The 23,467-nt window shown below is 39.3% G+C and overlaps 1 protein-coding gene across 1 annotated transcript; it reads right to left on the bottom strand.

Annotated features, from left to right (window-relative positions):
- Positions 1 to 5,543: 5,543 nt before the first annotated feature.
- LOC148124225 (uncharacterized) lies at positions 5,544 to 21,652 on the bottom strand. The gene is made up of 2 exons (XM_087917228.1): positions 21,549 to 21,652; positions 5,544 to 6,948 (listed from the first exon to the last, which is right to left on the bottom strand). Exon 2 carries the CDS (start codon positions 6,726 to 6,728, stop codon positions 5,544 to 5,546), a length of 1,185 nt encoding a protein of 394 aa, XP_087773354.1. The 5' UTR covers positions 6,729 to 6,948; positions 21,549 to 21,652.
- Between the last annotated feature and the right edge of the window lie 1,815 nt (positions 21,653 to 23,467).

Raw genomic sequence — 23,467 nt, 5'->3', positions numbered from 1 at the left:
ACGTCCCTTGCAAGAACACGCTGCAGAATTCCGTTTGTTGTGTATGGACTCTACCTGGAACGAACCAGCTCATATGGCAGCATTTCAGGAGGGCTTGTCTGACATTATCAAGGATGAATTAATCCATGCAGAGCATGCTTCGACTTTGGACACATTGATTACTCAATGCTTACATATTGAAGCTCGCTTACAACAACGTGGGTGTAAACAGACCGTTATGGAACCATCTGTGTTTTCTCGCACGCATCCCGCCTATGAGGGTTTACCAATCCAGGATCCCAGCAGAGGAGCCGATGGAGATAGGTGCACTCCGCCCTCGCTTAACAGTGCAAGAACGTTCGAGAAGGTTTCAGGAAGGGGACTCGTGGACCTGTACCAGAAACCATTGCTGGCCTGTCGGGAAACAGGGTAGGCCCGACTTCGGGGAAACCCTAGGTCGGGCACAATTTCCACTCTCATCCCAAATTGCCGGGTAAATTCTGGCCCTCCTCGACATTTACTTTTGGACACTCGTATATTCTTGCAATCCCGGAAGGAGGGAATTCCTGCCGTGGCACTGGTGGATTCAGGGCTACGACAAGCTTTATGGACTATGATTTTGTGAAACATTTCAAAATTCCTTTAGTGTCTGTGACTCCCCCCATGCAGGTGGAAACCATAGATGGGTGTGAACTCAAGTCGGGACCTATTCGCTTTGCCACCCAACCATTGCGCATGCGTATTGGGGATCATGAGGAGGCGATAAGTTTTTATGTCACCTCGAACCTCCATCTTCCTTTGGTGCTCGGAGTATCCTGGTTGCGCTTACACGAGCCGTTGGTGGCTTGGGCGCAGAATGCTGTTTCTTTTCCAAGCCTGCAATGTGTGGACCACCTGAGGCATGTCTGCGCAGGCCAACACATTGTCGCTTCTGCTGTCTCGATTCCTTCAGAGCTGTCGGATTTCTCCGATGTTTTCAGTGAACAGGAGGCAGACCAATTACCACCAAATCTTGTTTACGATTGTCCCGTGGATTTGATACCGGGTGCTCCATTGCCAAAGGGGAGGTTGTATTCTTTGTCCGAACCCGAATTAGTTGCACTTCGAGAGTTTTTGGATAAAAATCTAGCTCGGGATTTATTCGACCTTCGTCGTCCCTCTTTTGGCACCCGTTCTCTTTGTCAAGAAGAAGTCGGGAGAACTTCGTCTCTGTTGTGACTATAGACGCTTGAACGCTATCACCGTGAGAAATAGCTATCCTTTACCGCTCATTCCCGAATTGATGGAGCGGTTACGGGAAGCTACTATTTTCACGAAACTTGACTTACGTGGAGCTTACAATCTGGTTCGGATGCGTAAGGAGATGAGTGGAAGACGGCTTTTGGCACTCGTTATGGTCATTTCGAGTACACCGTCATGCCATTTGGTTTGACCAACGCTCCTGCTATATTTCAACATTTGATGAACGATATTTTTCGAGACATGCTGGATAAGTTTGTTGTCATATATTTGGACGACATTTTGATTTATTCAAGATCCAGAGAGCAACATCTTCAGCAGGTTCGTCAAGTGCTTCAGCGCTTTGGGAGCATAAACTTTATGCTAAATTGGAAAAGTGTTTCTTTTTCAGTCATCAATAGAATTCTTGGGACACATCATTTCTCCCGTGGGCATTGCTATGGACCCCAAAAAGGTTGAGGCGTTGTGTAGTTGGGAAGCTCCTCGTCGGGTCAAAGATGTACAACCCACTTTTGGGATTCGCCAACTACTATCGGACTTTTATTCCAGGTTTTGCGAAAATAATGGACCCCATAACTCAGCTTCTCCGTAAGAAGGTTCCATTTGTGTGGGGCCTACAACAACAGGCTTTTGACACTTTGAAAAAGCATTCGTAATCGAACCGATATTGAAGCATCCTGATCCGGATCGTCCATTTGTGGTCGAGACAGATGCTTCTAATGTCGCTATTGGAGCAGTGCTGTTACAAGCTTCGGAGGATGGCGCACTTCTGTTTCCTTGCGATACTATTCTAGGAAGCTTACAGCTTCAGAGCGCAACTATACCATCTGGGAAAAGGAGTTGTTAGCCATTAAGGCTGCTTTTGAGACTTGGAGACATCATTTGGAGGGGCTCGGCACAAGGTGGAGGTTCGGACGGATCATCGAAACCTGGAGCATTTGACCACGGCTAGGAAATTGAATCAACGGCAGATTCGTTGGTCGTTATTTTTGCCAGATTCAATTTCTCTGTTACTTACATTCCAAGTGGACAGAATCGGAGGGCGGATGCGTTATCTCGAAACCGAGTATACTTGTGCCAAGATCCTCTTCCTTTACGGATGGTGTTACCACCGGAATCTCTAGCCGACTGCAGGAACCGGTAGATTTGCGGGCCCGACTACGAGAGGCGCAACATTTGGATGTGTGGACGCAGCAGAGACGGGGGACGTTGGCCCTAATTCTCCATGGTCTTTTGAAGACGATCTGCTTCGACATCGGGTTTATTATATGTGCCTACCAGACCGTTGAGGGCTCTCATCATGACACAATGTCCATGATAACCCTGCCGCTGGTCATTTTGGCTTTCACAAAACCTTGCATTTGGTCACCCGGACTTTTTGGTGGCCTCGAGTTCGTCATGACGTGTCCTCTTACGTCGCTTCTTGCGTTCAATGTAGGCAAGCGAAAGCGGCGTCAGGTGCACCCCCTGGACTTTTGCAACCCTTGCCGACTCCAAGTAGGCCATGGGGAGCGATCTCCATGGACTTTCTGACACATTTACCATCTTCGTCGGGGTTCACAACAGTGCTTGTGGTAGTGGATATGCTGACTAAAATGGCCCATTTCATTCCCTGTCGGAAATTGCCATCGTCCCACACTACGGCTCAGTTATTTTTGCAGCATATCTTTCATCTACATGGACTGCCGGATAGAGTGGTTTCTGATCGTGGGGTCCAGTTTACGGCGCAATTTTGGAAACAGTTAATGGCGGCTTTGCAAGTGAAAGTATGTTTAGCGTCAGCGCACCATCCAGAAACTGATGGCAGGACAGAGAAGGTGATTGGGATTCTTACTCAATATTTGAGGTGTTTTGTAAATTTGCGACAAAACGATTGGGCGAAATATCTCCCATTAGCAGAATTCGCGTTTAACAACTCGCAGCACACCTCCACTCGTGTCACGCCATTTTTTGCAAATATGGGTTATCATCCGCATTTCTTCCCATTAACTATGATGGATTCCCCGGTTCCTGAGACCCGAGGTTTTTGGAAGAACTACACGCAGTTCGCCGTCTACTGATGCAACAATTGAACAAGGCAAAAGAAGATTATAAGCGGTTTGCAGACCGGTCCCGCCAGGCAACGCCTCCGTTAGCTGTGGGTGATAAAGTGTGGCTATCTACAAAACATCTGAAGGTCGATCGCCCTATTAGGAAACTTGATCATCGGTTTATTGGTCCGTTCCCGATTGAGGCAGTTGTTAACCCGTGGCATACCGCCTCACTTTGCCGCGTTCCATGCGTATTCACCCCGTCTTTCATCGATCTCTCTTGATTCCTGATTCTTCTGATTGTCGCTCACGTGACTCTGCTGGAACGATTCCGTTATCATCGCCCCCTGAGGAGACTGCTGTTGACGATACGGTGGTCAGCGTCCTTGATTCCCGTTGGCTCAAGGGTCGATTCCAGTACTTGGTCGGGAGGAGAGTAGATGATTCGGAGGTTTGTTCCTGGACGGATGCATCTACATTTCATGCTCCGGATCTGCTTCGAGACTTTCATGCACGCTTCCCTTCGAAACCACATCCGGATCGCCAGACCCGGGGAAGGGCCCTGCGGTGAGGGATAGTGTTGAGATTCCGGCATCAGCTACAGGTTTTTTGAATGAAAGCTCCAGCGAGGAGGACTTGTATGAATCAGCAAGTTTTAGTGATTTCAATGAAGAGGAGGAGACGAATGTTACAAGGAGGACACATTTGATTTGCAGGACTGGCCTGAACCTTCAACCTCCTCTGCTTCTCAATCAGGTTATCAGCCGGGAACGGCTGACAATGAGGAACTTATGGAGACTTCAGGTGAAGATAATAATTTAGATGATTGCTGGGTGGATGTTAGAAGCAGGTGTCTCCTTACGAGAAGAAACCAACGGGAGCACAGGAGGAGGGCAGATCAGTAATTAGACTAATTATATGCTGCTCTACAAAGGGAGAGAGATGACTTTGCACTTTGTCCGGAACGAAGTGTTTGTTTGCAAGGAGAACCGAAGATTTTGGCTTGGAGGATTTAAACCTGAAATATCTTGTTGGGACTGGGATTTATTTCGTTGGAACTATTAACTTGGACTATCTTGTGGAGGCTATCTACAGCTGTTATCAGTGAAGATTCCTGTTTGCTGCCTTTATTTGCGAGGACTGCTGCTTTCAGCCTTATCTGTTTATTTTGGAAGGTGGGACATAACATTTATATATGTGTGTGTGTGTGTGTGTGTGTGTGTGTGTGTATGTTGTGGCTACGGGCTTGGATTCAGCTCCTGTGATTGATATGAGTTCAAGTGAAGAGGTTATGTCAGAACAATATGAACCAGCCTGGCTTACTGATTGGACTGATAACCAGGATGAGGAGATGGACGTGACAAAGGATGACAGACCTGATGTATTAGAATTGTCAGGACCTTTGACCTCCTCTGGTTCTTTATCTGATCAACAGCCGGGAATGGCTGACAGGGAAGTTTTGAGAGAGTCTTCTAGTGGAGATGAGAACTTGGAAAATTTGTGGTTAAATGTAAAAAATAGAAGACGGTTGAAAAGGCAAAATCAGCTGGAGCGAATGAGAAGTGCAAGTCAGTAAATTAGCACGTTGCCTTAATGAGTATAAAAGGACACAGCTGGGCTGGTACATTTCGCCAGGAACAAAATAACTATTTGAGTGAAGACGTTACAACAAACAGCTCTGAGGCTGAAGATTTATTGCCAGGACTGCTTTGCCGGACAGAGTAAAGATTTATGCTGTGGTTTCTGCCAGCCGTTATCTTGTAAGACTTCTTTCCGTTTGATTTAATTGTGAAATCGCTGCTTTCTGTTTTGTTCGTTTGAATTTCGAAGGGGAGTCATAATAGATAGATAGATAGATAGATAGATAGATAGATAGATAGATAGATAGATATAGATATAGATAGATAGATAGATATAGATATAGATATAGATATAGATATAGATATAGATATAGATATAGATATAGATATATAGATAGATAGATAGAGATATAGATATAGATATAGATATAGATAGATAGATAGATAGATAGATAGATAGATAGATAGATTCTGAGGTTCTCATGGGTATTTGTATGTGGATCTTTGGTTGTTCGGGTTTTCTCCCGCGTAAGATTCGAAGTATCTAGGCAATGTTTCGATGAAGTCTCATTCATCATCTTCAGGCTTCTGTCTTCGGCTCTGTGCTTCACAGAGTGATGTGAGATTGCAGCTGCTTCTTCCTTTTAACTGCTAGTGGGTGTGTGACTTGATTGGGTGGGGGCTTGGCTGTGTTCTGATTGGGTGGGGTATGTTCTCATTGGTAGGGGTTTGGCTGTGTTCTGATTGGTTGGGGGTTGGCCATGTTCTGATTGGCTGGAGGCGTGTTCTGTTTAGGTGGGGGCTTCGTTGTGCTCCGGTTAGTCTTAGTTGCTGGGGGATTTGAGTTGGTGAGCTGTGATCTTGCTGTTTGGCTTCGAGTTCGTTGTCGTGCTGCATCTTCATGGTGGGTGTCGGTTTGCTTCATGTAGGGCTCGGAGGGGTTTGAAGTGGGTAGTGATGCAGCTGCAGTGTGGCTTCTGGTCCGTGGTCGTGTCTCATCTTCTGAGTGGGTGTGAGTCTGCTTTCTATGTGGAAGCGTGGTGGTGGCATCTTGTGTGGCTCTCATGGGTGTGGGTCTGGTGTCATTCTTCATGTTAAGTACTCGTCTGTTCATGAGGGCGGGTTTCCAAATGGCTGGAAGGCGGGAGGTGTCATCTCGTTTGTTCATGCTGTGTGGGCGTTTTTCTATCTCTACGGCTTCTCTGTTTATTCTGCTGTTGAAGTGTTCGGTTTTGGCGATAGTTCTGGTATTTTTAAAGTCAATCTCATGTCCTGTGGCTTTGAGGTGTTGGACCAGGGAAGAGGTCGTTTCTTCTTTTTTGATTGAGTTCTTATGTTCTTCAATGCGTGCACTTATTCTTCTGTTAGTTTGTCCAATGTATGTGGTGGGGCAGGCAGTGCAGGAGATTTCGTATACTCCTTGGTTTTCTAATTCGATTTTGTCTTTGGGGTTTCTTAGGATGGTGGATATTTTTCTGTTTGTGCAGAATGCTGTTTTGATGTTGTGTTTTTGGAGGATCTTGCTAATTTTGTCTGTAGTGCCTTTTATATATGGGAGGAGGGCTTTGCCGTTTTCTTGTTCTCTGTCTTGGATTTTGGTTGGGGTTTCTTTTTGGATTAGGTGGGTAATCTTCTTTCTTTGGAATCCATTGGCTGTTAGTACGTTGGTGAGAGTGTGTAGTTCGGTTTTTTGGTGTTGTTCATCGGCTAAGCATTTTGTTCTGGAGATGAGTGTCTTGGCTACGGAATTGATCTGTGCTGGGTGGTGGTGTGAGAGTGCATGTAGATAGCGGTTTGTATGTGTTTTCTTCTGGTAGATGGTGTGTCCTAGGGAGCCATTAGATCTTTTGTATACCAAGACATCTAGGAAGGGAAGTTGATTGTTGGCTTCTGTTTCCATGGTGAATTGTATTTTGGGGTCGCATTGCCCTTGTCTGCTGGTAGGATTATTATGCTGGTGTCTTCTTTCAGGTTAAGTAGTGCAGTTTGTTCTTCTTTGGATAAGTTGCTTTTGGGTGGTTTGCTAGTGCAGAGGGTGTTGGTGATTTCGAGTCTGATTTTGTTAGCATCATCAGGGTTGGTTTTGGTCAGGCTGGTTTCAACTCCGCATATGATGGTTTCTGTTTCAGACAAGGGCAATGAGACAGTGGTTATGAACACATCTGACTACCAAACCAAGTTAACCAACCTACTCCAAGACCCCACATACAAACCCCTAAAGACAGACCCCACCACCTACCTAGAAAAAACTACCAAATCCAAAATAAAAGCCTCCCCCATCAGTAAAGAAATCCAGCAACGAATCATACCCAGAGAGAAATCATCCAGATGTCCCAAGCTTTATGGTCTCCCCAAGATACACAAAGAAGGAACCCCACTCAGACCAATAGTCAGCTCCATAGGCTCACCTCTACAAAACCTGGCCAAATTTCTTGCCAAACAACTACAACCCTATGCAGAATCCATCAACTCACATGTAAGAAACTCATTCCAGTTCATCGAGATCATAAAGAAACAAAACTTACAACCCAGCGACCTACTAGTGAGCTTCATGTCATATCCCTCTTCACCCAAGTGCCAATAAAAGAAGCCTTGACAGCCATCCAAAACAAATACAACCCCCCAAGCACATCCTAGAACTGACCAACCACTGCCTATCCAATACATACTTCACCTACAATGGACAAAAATACAAACAAATAGAAGGAGCACCCATGGGATCACCCTCTCACCTGTCATCGCAAACCTCTACATGGAACACTTTGAAACACAAGCTCTAGAAAATACGACCACAAACCCAAACTCTGGCTCAGATACGAGATGACACCTTCATAATCTGGCCACACGGGAAAGAAAAACTGAACAACTTCCTCACACACCTCAACAGCCTACACCCCAAAATACAATTCACCATGGAAACAGAAGCCAACAATCAACTTCCTTTCCTAGATGTCTTGGTATACAAAAGATCCAATGGCTCCCTAGGACACACCATCTACCAGAAGAAAACACATACTAACCGCTATCTACATGCACTCTCACACCACCACCCAGCACAGATCAATTCCGTAGCCAAGACACTCATCTCCAGAACAAAATGCTTAGCCGATGAACAACACCAAAAAACCGAACTACACACTCTCACCAACGTACTTACAGCCAATGGATTCCAAAGAAAGAAGATTACCCACCTAATCCAAAAAGAAACCCCAACCAAAATCCAAGACAGAGAACAAGAAAACGGCAAAGCCCTCCTCCCATATATAAAAGGCACTACAGACAAAATTAGCAAGATCCTCCAAAAACACAACATCAAAACAGCATTCTGCACAAACAGAAAAATATCCACCATCCTAAGAAACCCCAAAGACAAAATCGAATTAGAAAACCAAGGAGTATACTGAAATCCCCTGCACTGCCTGCCCTACCACATACATTGGACAAACTAACAGAAGAATAAGTGCACGCATTGAAGAACATAAGAACTCAATCAAAAAGAAGAAACGACCTCTTCCTGGTCCAACACCTCAAAGCCACAGGACATGAAATTGATTTTAAAAATACCAGAACCATCGCCAAAACCGAACACTTCAACAGCAGAATAATCAGAGAAGCCGTAGAGATAGAAAAACGCCCACACAGCATGAACAAACGAGATGACACCTCCCGCCTTCCAGCCATTTGGAAACCCGCCCTCATGAACAGACGAGTACCTAACATGAAGAATGACACCAGACCCACACCCATGAGAGCCACACAAGATGCCACCACCACACTTCCATGTAGAAAACAGACTCACACCCACTCAGAAGATGAGACAGGACCATGGACCAGAAGCTGCACTGCAGCTGCATCACTACCCACTTCAAACCCTCCGAGCCATACATGAAGCAAACCGACACCCACCATGAAGATGCAGCACGACCACGAACTCGAAGCCAAACAGCAAGATCACAACTCACCAGCTCAAATCCCCAGCAACTAAGACTAACCTGAGCACAACCAAGCCCCCACCTGAACAGAACACGCCTCCAACCAATCAGAACACGGCTAACCCCCAACCAATCAGAACACAGCCAAACCCCTACCAATGAGAACACACCCCCACCCAATCAGAACACAGCCAAGCCCCCACCCAATCAAGTCCCACCCCACTGGCAGTTAAAAGGAGGAAGCAGCTGCAATCTCACATTACTCTGAGAAGCACAGAGCCGAGACAGAAGCCTGAAGATGATGAATGAGACTTCATCGAAACGTTGCCTCAGATACTTCAATCTTACGCGGGAGAAAACCCGAACAACCAAAGATCAACATACAAATACCCGCGAGAACCTCAGAAAACACACATATATATATATATATATATATATATATATGGATCTTTGGTTGTTCGGTTTTATCCCGCATAAGATTCAAGTATCTAGGCAACGCTTCGATGAAGTCTCATTCATCATCTTCAGGCTTCTGTCTCCAGCTCTGTGCTTCTCAGAGTAACAACCAAAGATCCACAGATCCACATACAAATACCATGAGAACCTCAGAAAACAAATATATATATATATATATATATATATATATATATATATATATATATATATATATATATATTCTTTCCCTTTTTAACTTTTATTACATTCTATCGGGAAAGGAGGGGGGAGTGAGAACAAAGAAACTTTGTAACACTGCCAACTAGTGGCTTGAAAATATTTTACTTGAAGCTGAGAGAACTGTGAAAAATTCCTCTTTCAAGGACATTGCAATTTGATAAGATAGAGGGAAGAACATGAGAGTATTATTACAGGTGTTCTTCTGGACTTCTACCAACAATTGAAGTTTGGCTTTGAAGCTTGTGGAGAAGAGACTTTTAATAAGAGCCTTGGATAATTAAATAAAGTTCATATTTTTGGTTCATCTTTATGGCTTTTCTTTGTTTTTTTTATTTTTCACTTTTGAGACCTCTCAATTGGATTAAGATGTGAAGAACCTGAAGAAATTTTCTCTCTCATTCCTTTTTTTATTATTATTGGGCTTTTTTCTTTTTCTTATTTCCATTTTTTACCTTGGATTACAACTGACCATTTTATAATTGGATTAAGGTCTTGAAGAACCTGAAGAATTTTTCTTTCTTTTTATTGGGTTTTTTTATCTTTTACCACCTCTGCCCCCCATTTTGGATTATAATTGGCTACTTGAATTTGAAGATTTCAACGTTCAAAATGAGTAGGAAACTCATACCTTCTGGCGCCTCAACTTCCACTTCCGCCTCCCCATCATCTGGAGGTCAACGCTTAATTCAGACAATGTTAAAGCAAGATAAAGAACAAGAAAAAGTGACTCTACAGATGATTATGCAAGGAATCCAAGACATTAATTTGTCCATTAAAGACATTAAAACAAAATCAGATACCTTTGAAAAGAGAATAGAGAATATTGAACAAAGAACAGAGAATATTGAACAAAGGACAGGCAAGACTGGTGAAAAAATTGAAAATATTCAACAAATGATGGTGAAATATGATGAGAGATTCAAAAAATTGAAGAAGAAGATAAACAAAGAGAGAAGATTGGAAATATCGACAGCAGATTAACCATGGTTGAACAAGATAAAAGTGGGATGCTGAGATGGGAGATGGAGAAGTCAGAATTCTATCTCAGATTTCAAAATATAGAGGAAGAAAAAGGTCAAAACCTAGCTGCGATAATGATAGAAATTCTGGCTGAAGCCTTGGAAATAACAGAGGAAAAGATGATGGATGGAGTAGATGAGGTATATCGAGTCTTTACAAGATATGCGATGAGAAACAACTTACCAAGAGAAGTTCACATCAGATTTACAAAAAAACCCATTAAAACACAAATATTACCAGTGGCAAGAGAGAAGACGTTGAAATATAAAGGCAAGGAGATTGTGGTTTTAAAACAAATACCTAGAAGAGTGGGAGAGAGGAGAAGAGAATATCGATTCCTGACTAAAATGTTACTGAAAAAGGAGGTGAATTACAGATGGTTGATTCCAGAAGGACTAATGTTTACATGGCAAGAACAGAGACATAGAATTGATTCAATTGAGAAAGCAGAACTTTTCTACACAGAATTTTTTGGAAGGAGAGGGGAAGAGATAGAAAAAGAGGTCTCACTAATTGAATTCCAAGAAGAGCAAATGGGGACTGAAAAAGAAGAAGGCGCAGCAGGTGGACAGGTGGAGATCAAAGAACAACGTGAACCAAGATCTACGAGAGCTGCCAAACCTAACTACAAGATATAACCATGGAAAAGAAAAAAACTGATTACAATGAATATAAATGGACTTAATTCAGCTATTAAAAGAAGGAAAAATTTTCACAGAGAAACTAACATTTGATATAATTTGCTTACAAGAAGTACATATCAAAAAAACAAAGAAAGACTAGATGGTTGACATTAAAAGGTCATGATTTGTTGTTGGGCCTGCATGCCTTTCTATGGTATAAGGGAACTAAAATGCAGGGCTCTTTTAGAAGACATTATATACGGGAGTCTTTGTGGTTAAATTGGGAGAAGATCAAAAGACAATGTTATTTGAAAATTCCAGTTTGGTTATCGACCACTAAAGCATTTTCCTATCCTATAATTTATAAGAAGGGACAAACAGTTAGATATTGGGAAATACTGGATGAAAAGGGTGAACTTAAATCGATGCAAAACTTAGAGGAACAAGGTATAAAGATGAATTGGTTTTCATATATGCAAATACATTAAAGGTATGATGAGGATTTTAAAACAGAGGGATTTTATGACAAATTGACTGATTTAGATAAGATCTTGATAGGTACTGATGAAAAGGTGATTAAAAAATTATATGGTTATTTATTGGAAATTAAATTAGAGGAAGAACAAGTCAAAGAAACTATGATTGCTTGGGGGAAGAATTTTGGATATGGGATTGATCTAGAGAAATGGTTAAAATTGTGGTCTCAAAATTATAAAATGACAATGTCAATAACATATAAAGAAAATCTGTATAAGATGTTTTACAGGTGGCACTTTCCCCTGACAAGAATAGCAAGAATATTCAAAATAAATCTGAAAAATGTTGGAAATGTCATCAGATACCTGGCTCATATTACCATATGTGGTGGACTTGCGAGGATGCTAGAAAATACTGGACTAAAATTCGCATGTGGTTGGAAAAAATGACAAAGAAGCATTTAGATTTGAAACCAGAGATCTTTTTATTGGGAATCTTACCTGATACATATAACAAAGATTTGAAATACCCAATTGTAAATGTATTAACAGCGGCTAGGATTGTATTTGCTAAAAACTGGAAAAATGAGAAAATACCATTGCAGGAAGAAATTATTAAGAAAATATTGGAATGTGCTGAAATGAGTAGATTAATATTTGAAATCAGAGAACAAGAGGATAAACAATTTTATAAAATTTGGGATCTTTTCTATCAACGGTTAGACAATAAAGTACAGTAATGAAATATGTAGACTTTTAGAAAATAATAAATATATAAAGATGTACTTCTTTCTTATTATATCTACAAAATGATTTTAGGATAGATTTGGGATGATAATATGAACTGTTATAAAATAAACTAAGTAAATTATGGTTATCTTGTAAAACATGAATGAATAAAAGTATAGTCAAATTAATAATGATACTAAGGTATTTAATTTTTGATTGACAATATGAGATTATATGTAATGTAATTGTAATTGAAGACTATGAAATGGAAGCACAAAACTATTTGTAAACCAACCGGCATGCTGTATGTACACCTATGGAAGATAACTTGATGTTTTTATGTTTTGTTTGTTTATGTTTGTTTTTAAAAACCAATAATATTTCAAAAAATGAAAAAAGACAAATATTAATTAAGGAACTAGAAAGATATGGAGCAGTGGCAGGATTGAAAATTAATAGACAGAAAATGAAACTTTTAGTAAAAAACTTAACAGATCTACAAATAACAAAATTAGAAAAGGGGATGGCATGCCTTTATTTGGGACATAGGATGTACTAAACAAAATTATTTCCATAGACATGTCATTAGAGATTTGCTGATATACAATTGGATCAAGGTTAAAAAGAAACACTGTATAAAAATCCCAATTTGGCTATCTACAATGGAAGCGATGATCCACCCTAATAATTTAGACCTGAACAAAATGTAAAAATATAAAGACTTATTGGATACAAATGGAAATTTAAAAACAATACAGGAGCTCCAAGAACAAGGGCTATGAGTAGACTGGTGGGCTTATCTTCAAATACAAAGTCGATATAAAAAGGATGTAAAGGAGTATGGAATATACTTGAAATCTCAAAAATTAGACAAAATTTTATTAGGCCCAGATAAAAAAAATATTACCAAAATTTACAAGTATCTCGTAGAAGTAGATGCATGATCGCATGGGGTCAAAATATTGGTCATAACATAAAGTTTTCAGATTGGAAGACTGTATGGAATAGAAACCACAAATTAACAAAACTGGTAACATACAAAGAAAATGCATATGTTGGAAATGTAAAAAAAAAAAAAAAAGAGGGAACATATTATCATATGTGATGGTCTTGCCCAGAGGCTCAAAAATACTGGCTCAAAATTCAAAATTGGCTACAGGAAATCACCAGTGAACAACTAGACCTAGAACCAGAACTCTTCCTATTGGGGATCTTCAAAAAAAATATGTAAAGAGTACAAAATACTTATTATTAGACATACTGACTGCCAAGATTCCCTTTGCCCAGTGTTGGAAACTGCCATATACACCTGTAGAGGGTAACTGGTTATACAAAAAGTTATGAATTGTGCTGAAATGGATAAATTAACGCTGAGTTTAAAAGTTAAGGAATCTTCAATATTTTATAAGGTATGGGAACAATGGTATAGCTGGATAAATCGGAGACAGTTTAAGGATAAATAATTATTAAATATAGAATATAGATAGAATAGGAATATAATTATGCACAAATTAATATTTGTAAATATCGCACAATGATTGTTACACGATAAGCACCACAAACAGCTGTTATTATATGTTTTTATGTTTTTAATGTAATAAAATTCAATAAAGTTTATTTTTAAAAAAATTGTTTATGACTTGGACTGTTTATCGGACTGTGCTATTTCTTAAAGTAAACTTTAACTCAATTCAGCATATCTGTGTGTTGCTGAATAATTATTCATAACTACTCTCATAAACGTTTCCATGTGCATATCCTTGTTACTCAAGGGTTATTCTGTACATATCATAACAATGGCATTTGGGGAAAAACTGTTCTTGTGTCTAGTTGGTCTGCTGTGTAGTGCCTTATAGCATCATTTTGAGGGTAGAAGTTGAAATAATTTATGTCCAGGATGTGCGGGGTCTGTAGATATTTTCACAGCCCTCTTTTTGACTGGTGCAGTATACAGGTCCTCAATGGAAGGCAGATTGGTAGCAATTGTTTTTTCTGCAGTTCTAATTATCCACTGAAGTCTATGTCTGTCTTGTTTGGTTGCAGAGCCAAACTAGACAGTTTTAAAGTGTAGATGACAGACTCAATAATTCCTCTGTAGAACTGAATCAGCAGCAATTTGGGCAGTTTGAGCTTTCTAAGTTGACACAGAAAGAACATTCTTTGCTGTGCTTTTTTGATGACATTTTTAATGTTAGATGTCCATTTTAAATCTTGAGATATAATAGAACCTAGAAACTTGAAGGTCTCTACCATTGATACTGTGTCTAGTATTGTAAGAGGTGGTTATATAGGAGGGTTTCTCCTAAACTACCATCATTTCCACTGTTTTGAGTGTATTTAGTTTAAGATTGATCTGGTTGCATCACAAAGCTAGTTGTTCAACCTCCCATCTGTATGCAAATTCATCATTGTCTTGAAAGGACCTAGGAGTACTCATTTCAAAAGATATAAACCCCAGAGTTCACTGTAACAGCATTGCCAAAAAGGCATTAAGAGTTGCTAACCTAATTTTGTTTAGCTTCTTCTCAAGTGACATTGAACTGCAAACCAGGGCATACAAAACCTTCGCCAGACCAATTCTTGAATACAGCTCATCTGCCTGGAATCCACACTGTTTAATGAACATTAATATAATTGAGTGAGTCCAGAGGTATTTAATGAGAAGAGTACTCCACTCCTCCACTCACAATAGAATACCTTATGCCACCAGCTTGACAACTTAGAACTATGCCGCCTAAAATCTGACCTAAGCTTAGTACACAAAAAAAAATTGTTACAACATCCTACCTGTTAGGAATGTAAGTCACCTAACAGTTATTAGGTGACTATAAACTAGGATAGACATTTTAATACTATGTCTTTAAGAGAATGCTAAACTGTAATTGGGTGTAGTTTCTCAAACGGCCATAAGATGGAGCCAGAAACCTGGGTTGTTTAGTCTCAGAAGAGAGTCTCAGTGAGTATCTGTTCCTTCTGTTGGAGAGAGTTGCCATTTCTCCTAATGATTGTTACTGATCATTGATGTAAGTCTGTTACTGAACTGTTTTTGATACTGGACTTTGATATTTGGATTATCCCTGAACTGACAACTGACTGCTTTACCTGTGAATGACTTGGACTGCTTATCTTGGAATTTTCTTAAACGTTTATTGGAAGTAAAAACCTACATTTACTGTACAGTGTATCTGTGTTGTGTATGTGTTATTCTTCCCTACTCTCACTACGTCTCCCTGTATGCACTCATTCTCCTAATGGGGAATTACCTCAACACTGGTTATGGGCCCAGGCCATACCAGGCTCAGATAATTGAGAGTTGGTGTGAATACACAGTGCTGTATACAGACAGCTGTTTACTGTTTAATTGTAGGTTACTATCTTGGTAAAGATGGCACAAGACACTTCAACAAGTCTATCACTGATAACCTGGTTGGATGGAACAAACTATGTTTCCTGGTCTATGAAGTGCAGTCTTCTTCTGCGTAGAGAAGGGTTATGGACTGTAGTTCAAGACTCACCAGATATAAATGCTTGGGATCCAGAAAATGAGGACGATGCCAAGAAGCTTGCTGACTTTAAACAGAACAATGAATGAGCTCTTTGTATAATTGGACTAACACTGAGTGACCAGCAGCTAGTCCATATTCATGGAAAAGAGTCTGCTGCTAGGTGTTGGGAGAATTTTAAGAGGATTTATGTTCGTGACAGTGTAGGTGCACATATACATCTTACATGTAAACTGTTTAGAGCATGTCTTCTGAAAGGTGGAGATATATTACCTCATTTAAACTTCATGAAACGAACTTTTCAGGAGCTACATGAAAAAGAACTAATATTTTCAGAGCTGCATCAAGTTTACGTCATTCTTTCCTCATTGGATGAAAGTTATGATGATTACGTATCTTCACTGGAAGTCCTGCCCAGAGATAAACTGACATTGACTGACATAACTGGAAGATTGTTAGAAGAAGCAAGAAAACGGCTGGATAGGGACCAAATGAGGAAGGAACAACCACAAGAAGAGGATTTGTGTTCAACTACCTATACTGTTAGGAAATGTTTTTCTTGTGGGGCTAGGGGACATATAGCTAGATTCTGTAAGGAAGGAAAATGACAGAATACTGGTAATCACCAGAAGGCCAAGAAGAATGTTAGTTTAGCTATGTCTAGCAATTCAACGGTAAACCATGATTTGTGGGTTGTTGATAGTGGAGCATCATGGTGCATTACTAAAGATAGAAAAATGTTTGGTGTCATTGGGAAATGGATGGAAGATGAAGGCTTCTGGTCAAGGTACTGCTTATTGTTCTTGTATAAATGAACATTTAACTATGTTATATGTACCTAATCTGAATTTAATTTGTTATCAGTAAGGGCTTTAGTTAATTTTGGTTATGTAGTAACTTTTAGGGGAGATAACTGTATAATAAAGAAAGAGGGTAAAAGTGTTACTGCTACTTTAGAGAATGATTTATATGTGATACTTGATGACCAGTTGAACATGGCTAACTCAGTTTATAACAATGTTAAGCCACATGATGAATGTATACATTTACTAAATAGACGTCTGTGCCACATTAATTTCAAAATGCTCAAACTGTCAACTTGTCAGAGGGAGTAAAATTGAAACCCTGTAGCAAGTATTTCAACTGTAATGCTTGTAGCCAAGATAAAAGCAAGGTTACTCCTGCAAACAGACTTAATGGGTTTAAGACCAAAGAACCTTTAGAGGTTGTTTTTGCTGATATAATTGGTCCTAAGAAACCTAGTTTAGAAGGTGCCTGCTATATTTTGAGTATTATGGACCATTACTCACGGCACAGTTTCTGCTATCTCATGAAAAACAAAACAGAAACATTCCATCATTTCTTGAACTGGCTAAGGTTTTCAGAGAAAAAAATGAAAAGTAAAATAATTATTTTAGTTACTGATAATGGGACTGAGTTTGTTAACAAAAGATTCCAAACTATGTTGAAATTGGCTGGTGTTGAGCATAAACATTCTGCACCTTACAGACCACAACATAACTCGTTTGTAGATTGAAGAGGGCAAACATTACAAGCCATGGCTCGCACTATGTTATCTGACTCAGGTTTACCTGAAACACTGTGGGGTGAGGCCATAATGTGTAGCAATCAAGTGTTAAACAATGTAGTTAACACAACAACTGGAGAATTGCCATTCACTCATTGGCTTGGCAGAAAACCAAATTTAAATTATTTACACACATTTGGAGCTCCAGCATGAGTGCATATTCCCTCACAAGTAAGACTGAAAGGGCAACATAGAGCTAAGAAGCTATTTTTTGTAGGTTATGAGGCCAACCATAGATCGTTTAGATTTTGGGATCAAGGCACAGCTCATGTTTATTGTAGTGCTAGTGCAAAATTTCTCGAGCACGTTGGGTGGGATAAACTGGAACAGAAATCCAGCAATGATATTATTATTGACACCCAAATAGTCCTTAAGGATGAAATAAGTAAACCACGAATAGACATTAAAGAGGAAGAACAGGCACAAGAGGAAGTAGTAGAACAGGCACAGGAGGAGATAGAAGAACAGGAGCAGGTGGAACAGGTGAATCCACCAGTTAGCCCTGTATTACCAAGATGTTCAACCCGTGTAACATGACCACCTGATAGATATCAGGCTAGTGTTGCATGCCAAGTGAATATAGCTACAAGTAATTATAGTGAACTGAAACTGTATCCTGCTAAGGATCAGGCTGCTTGGCAGAAAGTAATGGATAAGGAACTGGAATCCTTAAAAAAGTTGGAGGTATATGAAAATGTTAAGTTACCACCAGGTAAACATGCCATAGGATGTAAATGGATTTATAAGCTAAAGACAAGTCTGAATGGGACTGTTACCCATAAAGCCAGGTTTGTAGCACAAGGATTCAATCAGACAACAAATGACTATGATGAGGTGTTTGCACCTAGTCTGAAGGCTACTACATTAAGGGCAGTATTAGTGTGGGCAGCTAAGGAGAAATACATTGTAAATCATTTGGATGTAGAGACAGCATATCTGCATACACCGTTACAACACACTATTTATTTAAAGAAACCTTTAGGTCTCAAAAATGATAATACAACTGATTGTTGGAGATTGAAAAAGAGTCTTTATGGTTTGAAGCAATCAGGATATGAGTAGAACCAATGTATAGTTAAAGAATTAACTAAGATAGGTTTTGTAGCTGGCATGGCTGATCCATGTTTGTTCAAAAGAGAAAGTAATGGTGTAATTTCATTGTTGCTATTATTTACTGATGACATAGCATTAATCACCAAACTGAACAAGAAGCTACTAAAATAATCTCACTGTTAGAGAAGAAATTTAAGATAAAACAATTAGGAGAAATCAAATAATATCTTGGTTTAAAGATAGATAAAACTAGGGGAGGATACAAGATCTCACAGGCAGATAAAATTAACCAGTTACTAAAAAGTTTTAAAATGGAACTTTGTAAACCGGCTAAAACACCAATGAGCCAGGAGTTTAGCCATAGTGATGTTCGAAGTCCTATTTTTGATAAGAACATTTATCAGTCCTTGATTGGTAGTTTATCTTATGTCAGTAATTGGTCAAGGCCAGATATAGCATACAGTGTTAATCAATTAGTGAGATTTTACGCTGAGCCAACTGAAAGGCACTGGCAAGCTGCAAAACATGGCTTAAAGATATCTGAAACAAACAATGCATTATGCATTGTATTGGAGCCTAAAGATGAACTGAGTTTAACTGCATATGCTGATGCAAGTTTTACTACAGACATAAATACACGAAAATCTACATTGGGAACTGTAGCGTTATTGGGAAAAGTGTTGATTGGATGGAGGTCTGTTAAACAGAAACATTTAAGTTTGTCAACAATGGAGGCTGAATTCTCATGTTTGTCTTTATTATGTACAGATTTAGTTTGGTATAAACAATTATTGATTGATATGGGAATTAATGTAACAGATTCTATTGTTGTTTACAAAGACAACCAATCAGCAATACAGATGGCTTCAAATATTGCTGTTAAGACAAGAACGAAACACACAGATTTAAGATATTTAAATGTGAGACAATGTATGCAAAGTAAGATGATTAAGCTAGAATACTGTATTTCAGAAAAAAATATTGCAGATCATTTTACAAAGACCCAAGGCTCTATAAAGCATAAGGCGTGTTGTGAGGATTATGGACTTGGAATGTAAGGTTGTATATATTGTCCTACCCAAAGGGGAAAATGTTAAGAATGTAAGTGACCTAACAGTTATTTGGGTTGGAAATATATAAACTAGGATAGACATTTTAGTACTATGTCTTTAAGAGAATGCTAAACTGTGGTTTCTCAAACAGCCATAAGATGGAGCCAGAAACCTGGGTTGTTAGTGTTAGTCTCAGAAGAGAGTCTCAGTGAGTTTCTGTTCCCTTCTATTGGAGAGAGTTGCCATTCCTCCTAATGACTGTTACTGATCGTTGATGTAAGTCTGTTACTGAACTGTTTTTAATACTGGACTTTGATATTTGGATTATCTCTGAACTGACAACTGACTGCTTTACCTGTGAATGACTTGGACTGCTTATCTTGGAATTTTCTTGAATGTTTATTGGAAGTAAAAACCTACATTTACTGTACAGTGTATCTGTGTGTTGTGTGTGTGTTATTCTTCCCTATTCTCACTACATCTCCCTGTATGCACTCATTCTCCTAACGAGGAATTACCTCAACACTACCTGTCAATGACTACTTCAGTTTCAACCACAATAACACACAGGCAAACAATAGATACAAACTCTAAATAAAAGGCTCCAAATTTGATTGCAGAAAATACAACTTCAGCAACAGAGTGGTCAATGCCCAAAACTCAATACTCAATGAGTACTCAATGACTCTGTTGTTACATTCTCAAACCCTCAAAATGTTAACCTTAATCTGTCTACTGTGGACCTCACTCCATTCCTAAGAGGTCTGTAAGGAGGCATGCATAAGCGCACCAGCGTGCCTATCGTTTCTGTCCTTATTGTTCCCATTTATTCATACTCATTTATTATGTATATACTTATACCTGTTTAAGCTTATATGTTTATATGTTCTGTTCATACTTGTACTTGTTTTTTCATATGCGCTTGACAAACCAACAAACAAAATAAATAAATAATCATAATAGCTTGTGATGAACAAACTATTTTTGTGTGTGTTAGGCTGTGTGTTAGGTTATGGGTCTTTGGGCCATTATTGGTTTCACTGCTGCTGCTTTTTTTTTTTTTTGGCTAGGAAGCTACCTGCCAGTTTTAATGAATCCAAATTCATTGCTTTCAGTGTGATGGTCTTTTGCAGTGTTTGACTATCATTTGTGCCAACCTACTTGAGCACAAGAGGGAATTACATGGTGGCTGTGGAGATCTTCTCCATCTTAACATCTAATGCTAGGCTACTGGGTGGTATTTGTTTCTCTAAATGCTATATTCTTGTGCTAAGGTCCCAGCTTAATAGCAGGGAAATGATAATAAAGAAAAATAATAAAATATGAGTACTACTTTGTCCCTTTGGTCTGATCATGTCATGGGACATATCCATATCTGAATGTGGGGTTGGTTTTAAAAGATAATTTCTTTGTATGGAACCAGAACCATCTAATAATCTCTGAATACAAAACAGGGATTTTGTTTTCTACTGTACAAATGTTAACCACTGACAGTAAAGTAAAGTCATTATCTCTCATGCCCCTCTCTTTGTTCCCCTCAAAATCCTTCCCTTTCATAAAGTGGCATATGAATAGCTCTAAAACATTGCTGTTAACTTGAGACCTATAAAAACAGAAATATATAGGTTGTAATATAACTATATTCCCTTTCCCTGATAATAGCCATCATTATCATCATTATTTTCTCAAAATATAATGATTTCAATTGTGCATACTTCCTTGAGTGTCATGTCAAGAAAGCAACTATATGAGATGGGTGGGTGGACAGATCCTCTGGTCACATAATCATCTTCTCCTGGAGTATTCCAAGGACTTTGCTTCCAATACTCCCAGATATCCCTCTGCTTTCTGTTATGAACATTCAACCAAAGAATGATGAGAATTGTTGCCTATAAACTGTACACAAGGAAGGGTTGATGACCAGAATAATGCCCACTCATTCTGTCAAAGTTATAGTTGGTTCTCCCATAAAAAAAGGATATTATTTTTGTGAAATAGATGCTTTCTCTCTTGATGTAAGTAGAGAACCCAGCCTTTATGGGAATATCTGAGCTTCCCACGTCTCTTACTTGTCAATGTTTCTGCTTCACTCTGCTGAGCAAACAGGTAGTCAAACTCCAAAAGCCATCTGTATTTTGCAAAGAGACCACCATCAAAAGAAGCAATTCACTGGCTGAAAGAAAATGAAGAAGATAAAACATAGTAGACTTCATGAATATAGCATGCTCCACACCTGTTCTCTAGGTTGCTCTGAAAACTACTATAAAAAGTACTCAAAGGATAGCATAGACAAGCTTAAAATAGTGTTCAGTATTTTAAACCAGGCATATTGTAGTTCATTTGGAAATTTATTTTATTTATCTAATTTACATAGCCACTCATCCCAAAAGCAAGTAATTCTAGGTGGTATACAACAAGACTAAAATAATAAATATCTAAAATCATTGTCAATGACAAAAATTAAAACATTTAAAAATATTAAAAGAGCTAAAACTGTTTTCAGATCCAATGTAAAGGCCCACCATCTAAGTCCTTCCAAATGTATCTCCCTAGATCATAGGATCCATAGCAGGGATGGGATTCAAATTTTTTAACAACTGGTTCTGTGGGTGTGGCTTAGGTGGTGGGTGTGGCTTGGTGGTCATGTTATTAGCTGGGTGTGGCCAACTCAATATTCCTCACATTGAGGCACACATCTCCTAACTTTGAATGGTCACTCCACACAAGCAAAGTACCAGGAAAGGAGGGGGGAAATAACTCCAGAGACGTTCCTGAGACAGGAAGTCTAGTCCTGCCAAAAATGTAATAAGAGTTAACGGAGAGGCAGTTTCTGTATGCAATACCAGAATGTTTCCTTCCTGCCTTCCTTACAGGATTAGGCCAGTAATTTCTCCTAACAATCGGTTCTCTGAACTGCTTAGAATGTTAACAACTGGTTCTACGAATAGGTACGAACCTGTAGAATCCCACCCCTGACCCATAACATGCCCATTCTTATAGCCCAAGTAGATGAAATTGAAGAAAATGCAGCTGACTAGGCCTATTCATATTAGTAATACAACCTATCCCAACAAATTTTATCCCAACAAATGTTAAGTGTGAACCTTGGCTATTAAAAGATTGTCCTCCCTCATGACAAACTTTAAAAATTCAACTTTTTGTTTATTGCAATATGTGAGCTGGCAAAGACTGATTATCTTTTCCAGCTTAAACTGAAGAAACCTGGGAGTTAAGGCTCTCAAATTTAAAAGGTTTTTTTTTTTTTTTCCAGAAATCTTCAGCTCTTGCTCAAGTGTGGGTGGGATCTAAAAGATTTTGCCTAGGAAGGCAAAATACTTGTAACTCATTTTGGATGGCATGTTCTCCTTGAGTTTGATGAATTCAGCACAGGCTGCTTCAGCTGTGTCTTTTATTAGGTGGGTAGAGATTCCTTCATTAATTCAAAGATAGGGAAAAAAGGCAATTAATCGAGGAGAGGAGCAACCTTGAACTTAGACATTTCCTGAGTGTTAAAACAACTTGCCTCCAAAAGCTGTGGATTCTCTAACATTGGAAGTTTTAAAGAAGAACCATTTGTCTGAAATGGAATAGGGTTTCCTGATTAAGCAGGAGGTTGGACTAGAAGACCTCCAATGTCCTTTCCAACTCTTATTCTGTTATTCAGTCAATCCTAAATTTAGCCTGGTCTTATCCCTAAATATCCTAACACTGAGATGAGAGTGAGAAAGTAAATCATCCCTCAGAGAGGATCTCAGGATTTAGAAACAAAATAGTCACAAAAACGTCTATTATATTGTAAGCATTTGACAAAATAAATAAGTAAATAAGTAAGTAAATAAATAAATAAATGGGAAGGAATAGCAGCTCATTTGGACAAGCAATGACATTCACAAGGGTGGAGCAGCTGCACTTTTCAGCACACTTCCCCCCACTCCCCCAGTTCCCTGTCTGCTTGGGGCAAAAGCTTCTCTGCTTTCCTACAAGTTTT

This window comes from Pseudonaja textilis, chromosome Z (genome assembly GCF_049901715.1).
Source record: "Pseudonaja textilis isolate UNSWEBS1 chromosome Z, rPseTex1.2, whole genome shotgun sequence".
Lineage (NCBI taxonomy): Eukaryota > Metazoa > Chordata > Lepidosauria > Squamata > Elapidae > Pseudonaja > Pseudonaja textilis.
The sequence above is the reverse complement of the archived record's forward strand: the minus strand, read 5'-3'. Positions and strand labels throughout refer to the sequence as shown.